This window comes from Tachyglossus aculeatus, chromosome 15 (genome assembly GCF_015852505.1).
Source record: "Tachyglossus aculeatus isolate mTacAcu1 chromosome 15, mTacAcu1.pri, whole genome shotgun sequence".
Taxonomy (NCBI): domain Eukaryota; kingdom Metazoa; phylum Chordata; class Mammalia; order Monotremata; family Tachyglossidae; genus Tachyglossus; species Tachyglossus aculeatus.
The window spans coordinates 23,276,340-23,294,391 of record NC_052080.1 but is presented as its reverse complement, the minus strand read 5'-3'; the positions used below and the strand labels follow the sequence as shown (position 1 = coordinate 23,294,391).

Below are 18,052 nucleotides of genomic sequence, written 5' to 3'. Positions count from 1 at the left end.
TTTAACTTTGAGGAAAGGGAAGTGCTGTGATATCTCAGACCAGAGACAGTGCATTCCCCTCCTCCCAGCCCACCTTCCCCTTCCCAGCCCCACAGCACCTATGTACATATCTGTAATTTGTTTGTGTTGAGGTCTGTCTCCCCACTCCAGACTTAGGTTGTGGACAGGGTATATGTCTGTTTATCGTTGCATTGTACTTTCCCAAGCACTTAGTGCAGTGCTGTGCACGCAGTAAGCACTCGATAAATATGATTGAATGAATGAATGAATGAATGAGTGAATAAGGAGCCATATTACAAACAGCCATTACCAGGATAGAGAACCCTGAAATTTAATTAAACTTTTTAGAAAGGTCTGTATGAAACACGTTGACTCTGTGTCCATGCGTTTTTCAGCTCCCGAAAAGAAGGCGGCGGAGACAGTTTATAGTGAAATCAGAAAGGCTAATTCTGGTAAGTGAGTTGGTGAACAAGGGCATTGGGAGGGAGGTGAGGAAACGACTCAGTGGGCAGGTGGAAGGATGGGGGTGTGGGAAAAGGTGTGTTGGTAGGGAAAACGGGGAGCTCTCCCAGTTGGAAGGACTGCTGGTCTTATTGGTAGAACAGTCTGCTTTATTCATCCCCGTGCCCACCTCTCTAACTAGAAAATTGGTGCCCTGGGAAATCCCATCAGGGGGCCCTGAAAGAGGATAAGATTAAGAAGGACAGCTTCATTCATATCTCTCTCAGACGTATACATCTCCCTCTCCTGTTTCAGTCTTGAACCCATTTTGAAGTGGGAAAACACCAAAGATTTCTGCCTCTGAGGCCCTGCTTCCTCTGTCTTCTCCTGAGCCCATCTGGACTCCTGCATTTCTCCCCTGACCTGCTTCATCACTGGACCATGTCCCCAGCTTACCAGGAGATGACAATCTCCCACTGTTTTATTTTATTTTACCCCAGCAGCAGAAAATGCCACATTTCAATTTTGAAAGTACTCTGTAACCTGAACACCCCAGATATTCTGTAAAGAATTACCCACACTATATTTGGAACGTGCCGTTGATGGCTAGTACATAAGAGTTATAAAAATGACTCTGTAAAACATTTAGAGGAGAACATTTAGAGGGCTGTTCCTCATTTTAAATTTAGAAAGTGTGGTTTGCATGTTCAGACTGTAGTGTTGCATTTCATCGGGGCTTCTTGTTCCCAGTTTCTCAGGAATCAGTGGACACTTGCCCACTTCTTCCTCATCCTGCCACCCTCCCTTTCCTATACTAAATCATGCAAGATCACAGCCTGGTTGAGCCAGAAAAAAATGTTATGCTGTTGCCATTTCTGGCAAAACTGGCCATCCCATTCTAGATTGTAGGGGTTTATCTGGAAACTGGGTAGACCCTTTGATTTCCAGCTGAATCAATCCCAGGCAGGCAGAAATCTTGCTTTAAACTTCCAGAGTGGGTTCCCCCCCCACCTTGTCAGAGAAAAGGAAGTGACTTTGAAGCGGGGAAGGGCCAAGTTATGTCTTCTTTTCCCCCAAATTAGCCTAACCTTTTTGGGCTTTGTGAATGATAGGCTCTGTGCTTTTATCTTTTCTTGCCGTGGTAGAAGAGAGAGAGCGAGAGAGAGAAAGACACGAAGGATCACATTTTGAACATATCAAAATTTTCATTCTCCTCCACTGCTCTAGGATCCAAAGCCTCATTAACCCAGGAGGATGAGAGCCCTCACCATCACCCAGGGTACAGGGCTAGAATTTTAGGACTATGTTGGGACCCATTCTCCCAACTCTCCCTCAGCTCCTACTATGAAGAACTCTGCTCTTCTAAACATCCTGGGGAGAGTGCATCCTGCTGAAACTTGGTTGAAGGGGACAATGCTACACTGCTGCATTGTTGTCAGCCAGCACTATGTGCTTCTCTAGCTGGGTAGAGTCCCTGTACAGTAAGCTTGGGTGTTTCCTGTTCGTTCGTTACTGATTCAGTCAGGAAGGATTTCCTCTCAGCTGCTGCGTGCAAGGAGGCTCACTCTGGAAAAGTAATAAGCTGCAGTCTTTTCTCCCCCATTTTTATTTCTAAAAAAAAAAAAATCCGCTTTCCTCCCTTATTTGGTGAAAGGGGGACCATCTGGGGATTCTTCTTGCATGATCATTTTGTGGTTGTTAATTGTAAAATAAACTTCCCCCATTCCCCTCTTCTCTAGAAAGAGACATTTTCCTTTCTGGCTTTTGGAAGCTGAGTGTCCCAAGAATGGCATCTTAAGAGCCAGATGTTTCATTCTTTATTTCTCAACCCTTTGGTTAGATAATTCCTCTCATGGATATCGGAACACACCTTATTTGTATCCACCCTACTGTTTACCAGGACTCCTTAGCATTGTTATCTAAGGAGATGTGGCTTTATCTCATGTTACTTGAAATTCTTTTTCTCCATCTTTCTAAGTTGGATCTTCAACTCTCCACCTTCTGATAGATCTTCTATTATTTCAAATATTTCAACTGTACTTCAGGCCGAGTCATGACCCATCTGGGGATCTGAAAACTGTGCTCAAGAATTGCTGCTCTGGGAAAGCCCCGGTTGGGACCTGGACTTGGAAAAGACTTTGCCCTGGGAAAGAGAACTGTTGTGGGGCAAAGTCTCCAACACAGCTCTTGTTGTCTCCCTGTGATTCCTCACAGCGGCCTGGAAGAGGAGCAGGTTGAATCTGTTCCACTGTGGTTACCAGGGATGATGTTGCCAACTTGTACTTCCCAAGTGCTTAGTACAGTGCTCTGCACACAGTAAGCGCTCAATAAATGCGATTGATTGATTTAAAAGTGAATTCAGTTTTTAAAAGTTTTTACATTTCATTCAGTCATATTTATTGAGCGCTTATTGTGTGCAGAGCACTATATAAGCGCTTGGAAAGTACAATACAGCAGTAAAGAGAGGCAATCCCTGCCCACAACAGACTTATAGTCTGCGAGGGGAATAATAATTATACATATTCATTCATTCGTTCATTCAATCGTATTTATTGAGCGCTTACTGTGTGCAGAGCATTATTTATTATTATTATTATTATTTATTATTATTTAACATATATAAACATTTCAGAATAGAGATGAGGGCAGGAAACACAGCTCAGGAAAGCTGAGATTAAAACTTTTTTTCGTGGTATTTGTTAAGCGCTTAATATATGCCAGGCACTGCACTAAGCACCGGAGTAGATACAAGATAATCAGGTTGGACACCGTCCCTGTCCCACTTGTGGCTCACAGTCTTAATCTCCATTTTACAGACGAGGTAACCGAGGCACAGAGAAGTTAAGTCACTTGCGCAAGGTCATAGGTCAGACCAGTGGTCAGGATGAGAACCCAGGTCCTTCTGACTCCCAGGGCCTTTTGCTCTTTCTACAAGGCCCCACTCCTTCTCTGATGACATAATCAGACATCAGCATTCACTGTGCCCCCTTCATGCAGGGCTCTGTTCTTCATGTTGACGTCCCTCCCTGGGGCTGCAGCAAGTCATTGTGTGGGAAGTAGGAAACTGGAACACTGTCATCCCTGGAGGGTGGCTGGGAAAAGGGGGAAAAGTGGAAGCATGACTTTCTTTGATTTTTTTTTTTGTGGTGGGGGTAATTTAAAGTAGTTTCTTGGGGATTTTCCCCGTGGAACCATCACCCTTGAGAAAATCAGCAGGAAAAAGAATCAACTTTGATTTTATCCGAAGCACAGGGAAATCAGTGAGCCTGTTCCTGCCCAGGGCCAACCCAGTCTGGATCATTGAATGGTCAGGGATCCCCTTCTCCCTCCCCTCCTTCCACTTAATCTTTCCAACCACCTGCTGTCTCACAGCCGGGGCGCTGCCATGCTGGTTATTTTGGGACATGTCGTAAAAGGTCATTGTTCTGGCTGCTGTGGCTATTTTTTTCCCCAAGCGCGCACAGGAAAAGTGCTCCTCTCAGATAAGCAGGGGGGGCATCTGGCTGCTAGGGAAGGAGAGACAGCCAAGAGGCCCTCGTCTGGGGGCAAGAGCAGCCTGAATGGTCTGAAGGAGAAAGGTTTCTGGGAGTGGGAGGCCAAAGCAGTCCCCTGAGAGAGGAAGGGAAGGAATCTTTGGGAACTGAGCAGGTGGGATGGAACAGCGACCTTGGCTTTGCTTCCCATTTGCCGAATTAGTTCAGCCATTTGCAGAATTTCAGTGAGATTTGTCTGACATTCCAGTCTCGCTTCCGTGAGCATCAATCACTTCCTGTTTATCTTTCTCAGAGAAAGGATGTAAGGATGAGTAATAGTTTTTACTGAGCTGAACCTGAAATGGATGCTTTTCTCTCCTCTACCTCCTTTTATCTCTTCTTCCTCTCCCACTCTTTTCTAAAACCGCTAGATACTACCCCCACCAGCCTACACTAAATTTTCCCGATGGAACTGATGAATGTAAGAACATAGCCCCTTTGAGCTCTGAGTGGTGTAGTGGTTCCTGGGAGGAAATTTCACCCTCCGTCCCTTATCTTTGGGATCCCAACTGTTGGCATGGAGATAATGATTGACTGGTTGCTTCTCTGGGGAACTCTGATCCCAGTATGGAAATCCCTTCAGACTGAGATATCTTGGGGAGCTTCCAGTACTTGCTGTCTTCCCACCGGACTAAAAACACCTTTCCCAGGGTTTTGATCCTTCTGTCCCTGGCTAGAAGACCTGGAATGTGGAACTTCAGAGTGGCCCAGTTGGGTTTCAAGAAAGGTTTCTCTTCCTCAAGCCAGCTAGTTCAGCCCTGCTCCATGCTTTTACCCAAAGCCATTTAGAAGCTCTGTGGGAAAAGAGAATAAAGAGGCTGAAGGAAAGCTTTTTCTCCTTACAAGGGGGAAAGAGACAGGGAATGTCTCAAGTCCCAGTTAAGTCTTCCCTAAAGAAAAGCCAATAGATGCAGTGTTATCTAGTGAAAAGAGCACAGGCCTGTGAGTCAAAGGACTTGGGTTCAAATCCCAGCTCTTCCACTCATTCGGTGAATGATTTTGGGCATGTCACTTAACTTCTCTGTGCCTAAGTTCCTTCATCTGCAAATTGGGGATTCAGTATCTGTTATCCCTCCTACATTAAAAAAAAAATTTATGTCATTTGTTAAGCACTCACTATGTGCCGGGTAGTGTACTAAGTGCCGGTAGGGACAAGTTCGTCAGGTTGGGCACGGTTTCTTTCTTGCTTGGGGCTCACAGTCCTAATCCCAAAACTAAAGCACAGAAAAGTTAAGTGAGTTGCCCAAGGTCACACAGCTGACAAGTGTTGGAGCCCAGGTCCTCTGATTCCCAGGCCCATGCTCTATCCACTAGGTCAAGCGGCTTCTCACTCAGACTGTGAGCCCCATGTAGGATCTGATTATCCTGTACCTACCCCTGTATTTAGTAGAGTGCTTGGCACATAGAAAGTGCTTAACAAAAGCCACTATTATTATTATTATTATTATTGTTACTTGTGCTCCCCAAGCACTCGGCTGTCCACTCCAGTACCCAGACCTGAGATTCAAGGTCATTAGGTGGTTCACTGTTCTTTCGAGGAGATGCTGAGCCTTTGTTCCCAGTCTGTCATTCTGTTGTAATTAGGCTGCACAATTCCTTGTCCCTTTAGTGTTTGGCCCACCCAGACATAGGATTCTCCTTCCAGATCCTCCGATTCATTCAGGCCTTCCTCTCCTACCTCCTTCCTGGATAGAACTTCAGGACTCAGTACTCTTCTTAAAGGGTCATGACTTCCTTGAGCTTCATTCTGCCTTCCCTGTCCCATGGTTAAAATAAAACAGAGAATGGGAAGTCCTTGCCAATGCTGAGTCAGCTACAGAGGACCAGTATGGGCCCAGATGCCAGGAAAGAAATCAATGTGGGTCAGTCTGGTTCAGGACCTTGGGAGTGAACGTGGGCTACTCAACTTGAGATCCCTTCATACATCCCTCCACTCCTTGTCTTCATTTCTGGTTTATCCCCAGGGCTTGCAATCTCTCCCCCGTTGAGGCTCAGGAGCTGCTAAACTTTAAAGTGAAAGTTATAGGGACACTCTCAAGTTTCTTTTGATAGCACTGATTCTTGACAGATTTTCTCCTCTTTTTCATACGCTCTGTAGGGATTTCTTGTTTGGAAGGGAATCAGCAAAGAGAAAGGATTGAAATGGGAACTGGGACTCCCGAGTTATCTTCCCAGTTCTGCTGTTGACTCCCCGTACGAACTCGGGCAAACCACTCATCTCGCTGGGCCTCGGGTTGCCCATCTGTAAAATGAGCCTGTCCATCTGGCTCCACAAAATGGACACTGTGTGGAGAATGAATGAGAGAAAACATTCACTGGTCTGAGATCTCTAGGGCTCTGAGTGGAGGAGGGCACTCTTAAAATCTCAGCCACAATTCCAGCTCTTGACCACTTATATATCTTTACCGAGGCAACAGCCCAGCAAACATCAAATCTATTCATTTTTCTCGGGCCTGGGACCCACGGGATGCGCAAGATCAGGGGGAGCAGGGTCTGAAACCCGTTTTTTAATATTTGGATCCTCTCCCAGCCGTCTGATCGAGGTTGGGCTGACAGTCAAGCTGCTGAGGTTCAGAAAAGCGTCAGCAAATGCCAGCTAGATATCAGGCAGGAAAGCCTAGTGCTTCCGAAATCAGTCTCCGGGGGCCACCTCCCTACATTCCGACATGGCTGAGTCAATCCAAGGAGAGTCATGGCTGGTGGCACTAACAAGAACTTATTGTCTGGGAATTAGACAATAGGAGATCATGCTCTCCCTGCCCATCCTGCCTCATCTACGAGTGAGAGTTGAGGATTACATCGACACTTCCTCCACAGCTAGACACTAAACCCCGCAACCCTCACCCAAGAATTTTTCTTTCACCTGTTGGTGAGACCTTCTTGAGGGAGCGGCGGGAAAGGTTCTGGATCTCTAGCACCCCAGGTTTATGGGAATCCTTTTCTAAGTCTCAAGGGAGCAGAGAGTCTCCTGGTTACAAATGATTGATTAAGACGTACTGCAACTTTGTCTCCTGGTTACAAATGATTGATTAAGGCGTACTGCAACTTTCTGAAATGACTGGGGAATGGGAGGGAAGGTCCACCAAATCCTCCACTTGCTGCTTGCAGTTGCCCACATAAAATTTCTCTTTGTTTTTCAGATTGTGGGGAAAACAGGCACTCTGTAAGTACTCATTTCTTTTACATAATTTGAAACAACTGGGGACACTAGGTCCATAAATATCCCCAAACTCACGCTTAGGCCCTCTCCTCTCTCTGACTGTAAATGCTCAAAGGGGAGCATGAGCTCTGTAAATGTTTGGAAGTTGAAGGTAATGTAAGGTTAGTGCTGCAGCTACCACAGTAACGTAATGTGACATAAGAGCTGTGTGGCCTAATGGTTAGAGCACGGGCCTGTGAGTCAGAAGGACCTGGCTCCTAATCCTGGTTCCGCTAAATGTCTGCTGTGTGGCCTTGAGCCTATCCTTAACTTCTCTGGGCCTCAGTTACCTCATCTGTAAAATGGGAATTAAGATTGTGAGCCCCATTTGGAAGAGGTACTGTGTCCACGCTGAATAACTTGCATTTACCCTAATGCTTATAGCAGTGCATGACATGTAGTAAGTGCTTAACAAGTGCCATTATTATTATTATGTAAGATTAATGCTTTGGCTACTAAATTCCCTGAGACTTTTGCCAAGACAATGAGAGTTAAGGCCATGATGGGGTTTGAAGACATTTTGGCTCTAGACCTGAAATTAAGTGTTTCTCAAAGAACATTTTGCCACAGATTTTTGGTGGCTACACCTTTTCAAAATCAGCCTACTAGAGGTAATGCAAAAACCATTCAAAACCTGTTAAAAAGTGAATGGAATTTAAAAATCCATTTGGTGTCTATATGTTCCTCCTCATTCCTGAGTGCTCCTCTGTGACTGTTTTTGTTGGTCTTTCTAACTGCCCCTGTTTAGATCTACGTGCCTTGGGTCTCATAAAAATCATCTGGTGGCTTTTTTTTTGTTCCAATCTCTCTCTCCATATCTTTGGGCATTTTTTCAACGGGCCAACGATGATGATAGTTTCAAGAGCAGGGGACAGTCTCGAAGTCATTGGAATTTGAAACATTTGATTCCTTTACCACCTCTGGGTATTAAAAAATTCCCTAGGATTTGCCTCATTTAAAAGCATTAAAATTCAGCTAGGAGATTATAGTCAAGAATTCACTGCTTTGAATGGTCAGTTGGGTTGGTCATGATCAGTTGGATTGGTCATGCTACTGTTTTTCTCTATGTATTTGGGAGGGGTGCAGGATACCGAACTGGACTGGATACACAGGGACTGTGTCCAACCCAATTTGCTTGTATATACCCTAGCCTTTAGAACAGTGCCTGGCACATAGGAAGCACTTAACAAATACCGTAATTATTATTATTGTTATTATTATTATTGTTGCTCCTCTTCTGCCTTGGGTGCATGACTAGTGCTTGGGGTAGGGGAGGGCCAGCACATTATGTAGAATTTGGAGAGCATGGGAATTCATTCTGATGAATCAAAAAGGCCCATGGGGAGAAAAGCAGAAGCCTTTGGTCCCTGTTTTGAATTTTAAAAAATCAAATTGTGGGAATGTTTCACATCTGTGATGCCGAATGGAAAAATCAGCTAGAGGCCAGGTTTCTAATGCAGTATTTGGGCATCTACGTAGGGCTGTTTATCCAATGATTGTGAGTTCTTTCCCAGAAACTGAATAGTAAGATCCACATTTTACAGGTCAGGAAATAGAAGCACACAGAGGTGAAAGGCCTAGTACAGATTACCATATTTATTTTGGGTATTGGTTGAACATTTTCTTTGTACTTAGCACTGGGGTTGATTTAAGATAGTCGGATCAGATGAAGTGTCTGTCCCATATGGGACTCACAATATAAGAAGGAAAATTGGGCATCTTATCATGTCAAGTTGTGAAACTGACTTTTTAATGTAAGCTTCTTGTGGGAAAGAAACATGTTTACGAACTCTGTTGTATTGTACATTTCCAAGCTCCCAGCACCATGCTCTGCACACAGTAAGCACTCAAAAAATACTACTGATTGATGATACTCATTTACAGATGAGGTAACTATGGCTCAGAAAGGCTAAGCGCCTTGCCCAAAGTCACCCAGCAGGCTAGTTGGCAGAGGTTGGATTAGAACCCAGGTCTCCTGACTCTCAGCACCAATGTCCTCACCCCAAACCATGTAGATCAGAAGAGGAGCCAGAAAGAGACGTAGGAATCCTTCCTGCCCATTTTAAGCCTCATTCAAGATGTGGACTTGCACTGGAGTAATTCAACTATTTTTTTTTTATTGCTCTCTTCTCATCTTTGGTTCTCAATTTAAATGCAGCTAAACAGACTGGCTCTCAGGCTCACAAGGCAGGATGGTTCTGTCCTCCAATGACTTGGAAAAGCCCATAAACGGATCTGGTTTTAGTTTTCTCATCCGTAAAATGGGAATTGAAGGTGATGAATACAAAAGCCTGAAAGTGCTTGGAGACCATGAGGTTGGGCATGAGCCATCATTCAGAGTGCTTATTGAGTGCTTACTGTGTGCAGAGCACTGTAATAAGAACTTACCGTGTACTGAGCACTGTATTAAGTGCCAAAAAATACAGAGGCGAGTCCCATTTGGCGAGAGTGGGAAGGGCTTTCTGCTGCCAAAGGGCTTGCCCCATGGAGTCCAGGAACTATCTCTAGCTGTTCTGATTCTGGCTCTTGAGTCTGAGTTTGATTATATTCTATTACATGTATTGAAAAATGAGATTACTGCTTCGCTACAGGAGAGAGAAAGTTTCAGCCTCTACTTAAATAGGGAGGAGCTGCATTTTGGGAAAAGGCAAACAACAGAATGTGAACTGAGCTGCTTTTCCCAGTCCAACCCCAAACCTGAAAGAAGTGATATAACTCGGTAAGGTTGGCTCTGAGGGGAAAATGGAGAACTTTGCTCCCCGAGTAGTGTGGGACCCAGATAAAAATGAATTCCCTCCTTCCATAAACAGCCCCATATCCACCCAATGCAGTTCTGCTGCACCGGGTGGGACGGGCCTACTTGCTGCACTCGGATTAGGCTGCCTTGTTTACCTTGAATTCAGTCCAAAAGGCCACACCAGCCACTCTAAGCACAGACAGAATTCTCCCGGCCTTTGCAGGGAATTGTGTTCGAATGAAAGCCTCCGAGAGCGATGCTGGTCTTCCACGGCCTGAAGCACAGAATTATGACAATTTAAAGGAAACACCACAGTTTGAAGATTAGGAAGAGATTTTGAATCTTAAATCCAAACAAATGGCAATGGTCTGTAAAAGAAGCTAGTCTGGTTGGATTTTCCCCTAATAATCTGCCTGCAAGGGTCAGGAGTAAATTAATTGAATTACCCAGAAGGGAACTGGGAGGGGGTTTCCTTCCTGAAATCAAAACTGGCAATCGTTCCTAGTTGTTTGATGGCTGCAGTTTCTGAAAACATATTGAAGGAAATATCTTAACAATGAGATAGCCACTCAGCCAAATACTAATTTGGTATTGTGTTTGACTTACTTCAACAGTACATTCTGACTTCATTTTTCCCCTGCCATATTTTGCCTTGTTTATAAGCTGCATTTTTGGTGCATTCAGACAGAGCATGAAACAGAACAAACTGTTCTTTAAGGTGTAAATCCGGAACAGGGCAAAATTTTTCATCTTGGAGGGAAACTTGTATTTTTCCTTTCACCTTGGTGAAACTGGTCAATCTTACCACTTGGGCCTTAAAGCACTCACTTGGCCCCAGAGTGCTTTCAGATCTACTGCAGAAGAGAAAAGTTACTTCTCATTCCTCTAAATAAAGCCAGTTCAGGGCAGGGCATGGAGCAATGGAAGAGCAGGGAGGCAACCACAGAAGTTACCATCTTCAGGTATCCAATGTGGGTCTTGGCTAAATGATGGAAGGGAAAACTCCGTCATGACACCATCCATTCATTTCTCCGCAACACTTGGTTCTCAGCGTGCCTCACGTTCTGTAAGTCCTTTAGGGCAACCCCAAACTTACCCAAACAGGCCTAAGCCCGAATGAAATCCACATTTCCCCATTAATTTGGACCGTGCTTCCTGAGGGTTCTGTAGTGTAACAATTTTCCCTAAGTAATTTCCCAGAGAACTTGATCAGTCCTACCCTAATCCCTACCCTTCCCAACAAACTTGGCTCAGAACCCTGAAGAAGCGACAGAGTCATTCTCGGGCTTTGTCCGTGTAGGGTCCAAGCATCCTGACTGAGAACAACGAGCCAGGAACAGTATCCCCCATTGCTACTGTGGCGATAGAAATTGAGAGAAAGCTAATGTCGTGTAATCTTCCACGAAGGAAGATGTCCAAAACCCTGGAGCCAGCAGTTTTTTGGCTTCATCTGTACTGTTATCTTTAATGACAAAGTATGGATGAGGGTGGGACCTGGAGTTGTGTAGTTCAGCCACATCAGCCAGTGTCCTGTTGGTGGAAGCTTCCTGCCCATCTTCTTGGTCTTCCCCCACCCCTACGTGCCAGACAAAAGGGAAAGAGGTGACAATTTCTGTCAGAGTGGCCTGCGCAAGTGTTAAAAACTTAATAACTCAACGCTATAACTTTCCTTAGCACTGATGAAAAGAGATTCTCTCTGCCTCTGCTATAAACCAGCTTCCACTCTTCTAATGTGCTCGCTGTTCCCTTGCCCTGGGAAAGACTAGTGATCCAGGATGATGCTGTCTATCCTGCCTCCGATGCGCTTTTCTTGCCTGCTAGGCTTTTCTCCTGTGAACAGCTGGGGAGGTGGAAAAGTAACAGATCAGGATGGCCTCTCGCTACACCCCTGCTTGCTGTCCCGTCTTGGCTTTCGTAAGCGGTACACACCTGATCGGTCTTTTTGTCTCTTGTCACCAACAGAGAATAGAAGGATCTCTTGATGCAACTTAAAAAACTGACCATGGAAGATAATCCTGGAAAGAGACCCATGAACCACGAAGACCACATATTCCAAAAGCTCTGTATCACCTGATAATGAACCTACCTTTCCCCTGTGTCAAATAGTGATTTCCTCAGGCTGAGCTGTCATTTAAAAAAAAAGAATCTATCTCTAAAGCATTTGCACTTGGGATAAACTCCTTCTAAAGATCTTAGAGAAATGGACATCCAGTGTTCCGTTTAATTCCACACCCAGCTCCCCCCCACCAACAGAGTTGGGTCCTGGGTTCTCTCATTCCTGCAATTTGGGAGAGTTTGAGCTGGAGCAGGAGGTTCACTGTTAGCAGTCCATTTTGGAATATTTTGAAACTTGAATATTTTGTTTGTACAGAGATGCCGAACTTTGCAGAGTGCCTACCTAGAGATCTTTTTCTTGTTTTATAGTAAAAGTGTTTGTTCGAGTTAATATGGCCAGGCTCGTAGACTGTTTTTGTTTTAATTTGCCTTCTCTCCTTCCAGATGCCTGTCCAATCTTAGCCCCTTTCAGTATACAGATGGGAAAGTTGCTTCCTCAGACAAATTCAGGAGATCTTGGAGTGGGAAAAGTGGGCAGTTGAGACTGAATCTTTTGACAGGATAATTTGAAGTGTCTTTGTTGTACATGTCTGTAATTGTCCTTCACGCTGAGAAAAGACACCACTGGCAGTGAAATTCACCCATCGGTGCATGGGTGGCTGAAGGATCCAATGCAGAATCCACAGTCCTGACTGTACTGTGCCCCCGTAAAGACTGCTGGATTGTCAGGTTTGTTGTTTGCAGAACTTGGCACTGTTTTCTCATTGTCCAGGGCAATCCTCCTTAGTAATATTAAAAAAAATGAAATGAAAGAAGTTCTGGCTTTCGTAAACATATTCCTTTGTTTCTTGTCTTTCCTTCTTCTCCACTGCTCTAAGGACTCCACCACTGGCTATGAGACAGGAGAGATTCCAATGGGTTCCTACAAGCAAGTGTAAACTTGTAATTTCTCACTAATACTTTTAATTTATTGCTCACTAAGGAAATGCTGCTTGGATCATAGAGTACTGCGAATTGTGTTGGGAGCCAGTACTTTCTGCTGGTGAATTGTATTAGCAAGTGCACATAGAGCTCTCTCCCTGCTCCACCAACAAAACCACGCAACTGTTGGAAGTCTGAGCAGGGTAGTAAAAAAATCTGGACTTTACTTTTCACAGGTTTGTGGAATGTTATTTAACAGGAAAATGCAAATAGGCATGTCTACAAATTCTGAGACACCTTCCCCTTCTACTCTACTATTTCCCCTATCTGCAATATACCTAAAGGCCGTAAGACTGCAAGCTGCTTGTGAGCAGGGATCGTGCCTACCAACTCTGTTGTATTGTACCGTACCAAGTGCTTAATACAGTCCTCAGCAGACAGTAAATTCTCGTAATAACTGTGGTATTTGCTAAGTGCTTACTTTGTGCCCGGCACTGTGCTAAGCGCTGGGGTGGACACAGGCCAATTGGTTTGTACGCAGTCCCTGTCCCATACGGTGCTCACAGTCTCAATCCCCATTTTAAAGATGTCACAGAGAAGTGAAGTGACTTGTCTAAGATCACACAGCAGATCAAATGGCAGAGCCAGGATTAGGACCTTCTGACGCCCAGGCCCGTGCTCAATCCACTAGGCAGTCCATTGATTGATTGATTCAGAGCCTAAGCCTGGAGACGGCTAAATAGACGTTATTCCCGGGATGAAATGCATCCTTGGGCAAAGGCCTTGTTTTGAAGAGGTGCTTAGATGTGGTATGAGTAGTAAACAATAAAGCATTAGAATCCACCGGTTTATCTCGTTAGCATTCTACTATTTCCCTAACTGTCCCGGTTCATTCAGCGTCCCTGACCCAACAGTCCATGCCCTGAAGTCTGTTCCTGGTGTTTTCTTGTGCTTCTGTCCCCAAGTGGCACAGGGACAGCCAAAACCCATTGGCATTTTGGCTGGGATTGCTTTGTGGATAAGACAAATTCACCAAACGCCTGACTCTGCTGGAACATAGGGAAGCAAGGACGTCTAGTAGAAAGAGCTGTGAGTCAGAAGGAGCTGGGTTCTAATCCCAGTTCCACCACTTGCCTACCGTGGGATCTTGGGCGAGTCACTTCATTTCTCTGTGTTTTCAGTTCCGTCATCTGTAGAATGCAATTATGTGGGGACATGGACTCTGCCAAACCTGATCAACTTGTGTCTACCCCAGTGCTTAGTATAGTGCCTGGCATATAGTAAGTACCTAACAAATACCATTAAACCGCCCCCCCCCCCCCCCCCAGACCCAAGAACCATCTTCTCTTCTCGTGGTTCTAAACTTTAGTTAATAATAATAATAATGATGGTATTTGTTAAGCGCTTACTATGTGCCAAGCACTGTTCTAAGTAGTGGGGGAATCAGGTTGTCCCACGTGGGGCTCACAGTCTTAATCCCCATTTTAGAAGTGAGGTAACTGAGGCTTGGGAGAGTACAAATACCATGATAGACCCATTCCCTGCCCACAGTAAGCTTACAGCATAAATGCTTTCCCAAATACTTAGCAAAAGTGCTCTCCAACTCTTTGGACTCTCCAAAATGCTCAGTCCATTGCACTGAACACAGTAGACTGTGAACTCCTAGAGGGCAGAGATGGCCTACTACTTCTACTATACTCTCTCCAATGCGCTCAGCACGCAATAGATGCTCAGTACATAGCACGGAGTGATTGGCGGACAGTCCAAATGGTCAAGATTGCATCAGCTGTGTGATCGGTCAGTTATGTTATTAACTTGAGATGAAGACAAACAGCAATTTGGTATTTAACTATTACCAGTCCAAATGGGCAAGGCCCTTCTAACTTCCATTCCCTTACTTTCCCTTCTTTAGTTTGGGAAAGATGAATGAGATGCTCTGTTCTTTCATCCCATACAGGTCAGCGTGATTTCTGACGATCCGTAAGGACTCCCTCAGAGAGAGTAAGGAACTTAATCTACCAATTGTGAGGGAGGGGAGCCTCTGGGGTCCAAACCAGGCTAGAGGGGGTAACAGGTGGAAAAAGCAGGAGACCTAATGAGGACCTCCGTGTCGAATTGGTGGTGTTTATAAGGGGGACTAGACAATCTGGCTTCAGTTGAAGAGGATGATTTGGGACAGAGCCCGGAAGTTCCATCCTATGGTAGAGGCAGCTCCTATAGGATCGGGGGAAGCAACCTACCTGCAACCTGGCTTCGGTCTGCCCCGGGGAAAGAGAGAGGTCCCCATTCTCCAGAATGACCTAGTGTGCCCTCTTCCCCAGGACTGCCATCTGCCTGGAATTTCTAGGTGACTATTTCCCTTCTCTTTTGCTCCCCAGCTACAAAATGGGTCAAAAATCCTCATGAGAGAGACTATCTCCTTTTTGAAACCTGACTCACTCCATTCATTGAACAGTATGTAGGTGGTATGCGAGACCCTGGAAAAGAGTTAATTGGCAGGGCAGCAGCCTGTGGGCAAACTACTTGAGAGCCATGCCTGACTCACCAATCCCAATCAGTCAGTGAGCAGGAAATTTGCTCCGATGTAGCTTTCTCCCATCCCAGCAAGCTCTGTGGATGGAATTATTAAATGCAGCTATTTTCTATTGCAAGCTCTCCATTGGCTTCTTGTTTATTTCGAACAGCACTGAGACGTGCTCACTTTCCTGGAATGTCTTGGTGAGCTGAACAGCTGGTCCAGGGCCAGAAATTTCTTTATGAGTTTCTGGTGTGGTTATCACTCCCTCCTCGCTGGCCCTGAGGGGAGGTGAGGGAAGCATCCAGAATGCCCCACTAGACATCCAGGGTATAAGCCTGGAGAATCTATCATTGAACCAAAAAAAAAAAGCTATTCAGGGGAGAAAAGGTGAAGAATGAGGATTTCAATATGATTTCCAATTCTTTGGGGGGAACCCCTGGGATGGAATGGAATATAATCGAAGTTAAATCCTATTTTGTCTGGGCTGAAAACCCATATTATAATTCTTCTACTTAAGTGCTTACTATGTGCTAAGTACGGGGGTAGAGATTGAACATGGTCCTGTCCCAGACAGGGCTCACAGTCAAAAGTGCCAATTTGTACTTCCCAAGCGCTTAGTACAGTGCTCTGCACATAGTAAGCGCTCAATAAATACGATTGATGATGATGATGAAAAGGGAAGAGCAAATAGGGGCAGGAGAACATGTTGTAGGTTTTGTTTAAGATTGTGCCTACCTGGCATGATGGTAGCCCTAAAAGAGTAGCAAGTAATGAACAGCTTGATATCAACTTGAAGGGGATGTAGAAAGTGGAATTCCAGGTCCTGGAATTCCTTCTGTTAACATCTTTGTTGACAGCGCAGATGGGGTAATTGAATGTGTGCTTGAATGCAAAATGACTTCTGAAAATTAAAGAAGTGGTTTTCCAAAAAGTGATGAAATTCATCGGGGCTGAAGTCACCTAAGGGATTTAAGACAAAACAAAACAAAAGAAAAACACCAAAGAAAAGAACACCGGGTGAAAAGCCTGCCCACTGTATCTTGGTTGCCAAACCCAGGAGCAACAACAGCCACCCACAATCAATCATATTTATTGAGTGTTTAATTATTATTATTATTATTGTACTTGTTAAGCCTTTACTATGTGCCAAATACTGTTCTGTGCGCCGGGGTAGATAGAGGTTAATCAAGTTGGACACAGTCCCTGTCCAACTTGGCTCATTCTCATTCTCGAAACCCATTTTACAGATAATGTAACTGAAGCACAAAGAATTGAAATGACTTGCCTGAGGTCACACAGCAGACAAATGGGAGCTGGGATTAGAACCCATGACCTTCTGACTTCCTAGCCGATGCTCTATCTGCCCTACCCTGCTGCTTCCCGAGTGCTTAATGGGTGTACGAGACTGAAGTGATTGGGAGAGTACAATATAACAGACTTGGTAGACACGTTCCCTGCCCACAAGGTGCTTATTTATATTAAGATCTTAATAGAAATAAATAAATTACAGATATGTCCATGAATGAGGTGGGCTGAGGGGAGGGGTGAATAAAGGGCACAAATCCTAGTGCAAGGGTGACCCAAAAGGAAGCGGGAGAAAAGGAAATGAGGACTTAGGGAAAGCTTCTTGGAGGAGATGTGCTTTCAATAAGGCTTTGAAGGTAGGGAGAGTGACGGTCTGTCAGAAATTCATTTATTCAGACATTTTTACTGAGCGCTTACTGTGTGCAGAGCACTGTATTAAGTGCTTGTAAGTATAATTCAGCAACAAATAGAGACAGTCTCTGCCCACAGTGGGCTCACATGAAGGGGGAAGGGAGTTCCAGGCTAGAGTCAGGACGTGGGCAAGGGGTTGACAGGAAGAGCGACAATGCTTCTGAAATCGCTGCTGGCACTTGTTTCTGACCATGTCTTCCCCACTTCCCCAACCCCTGCCCAGACCCTTCTATCTCTTACCCGCCCCCCTCGTGACTACTGGGGATCCCATTCAAGCCCTACTCAGTGTTGCTACTCTGGGCCTCCTCTCTGTTCCTTCCCAGGAGAGAAATTTTGAGTCAGGGTCATCCCGGTTCCTGCTCTCGCTCTGCTTCACCCGGAATCCTGGAGGAGAGTGTGAATCTATGACAGATCAATCAATCAATCAATCATATTTATTATTATTGTATGCTTTGCACACAGCGCTCAATAAATGCGATTGATTTATTGAGCGCTTACTGTGTGCAGAGCACTGTTCTAAGAGATTGGGAAGTCCAAGTTGGCAACATATACAGTCCCTACCCAACAGTGGGCTCACAGTCTAGAAGGGGGAGACAGAGAACAAAACCAAACATATTAACAAAATAAAATAAATAGAATAGATGTGTACAAGTAAAATAAATAAATAACTAGAGTAATAAATATGTACAAACATATATACATATATACAGCTGCTGTGGGGAAAGGAAGGAGGTAAGACAGTGGGGATGGAGAGGGGGACGAGGGGGAGAGGAAGGAGGGGGCTCAGTCTGGGAAGGCCTCCTGGAGGAGGTGAGCTCTCAGTAGGGCCTTAAGGACAGATAGGACAGATCCCTGCCTGGAATGCCCTCCCTCTGCCCATCCGCCAAGCTAGCTCTCTTCCTCCCTTCGAGGCCCTGCTGAGAGCTCACCTC

General features: G+C 45.0%; 1 protein-coding gene across 2 annotated transcripts in view; it reads left to right on the top strand.

Moving 5' to 3' along the window:
- PECAM1 (platelet and endothelial cell adhesion molecule 1) overlaps positions 1-12,780 on the top strand; it is a 46,701-nt gene extending 33,921 nt beyond the window's left edge. For both annotated transcript variants that reach the window (XM_038757256.1, XM_038757255.1), the window contains 3 exons: positions 396-452; positions 7,115-7,137; positions 11,873-12,780. In XM_038757256.1, the coding sequence (XP_038613184.1) occupies positions 396-452; positions 7,115-7,137; positions 11,873-11,902 (110 nt within the window). In that variant the 3' untranslated portion in view covers positions 11,903-12,780. The remainder of the gene's footprint in view (positions 1-395; positions 453-7,114; positions 7,138-11,872) is intronic.
- The last annotated feature ends 5,272 nt before the right edge of the window (positions 12,781-18,052 follow it).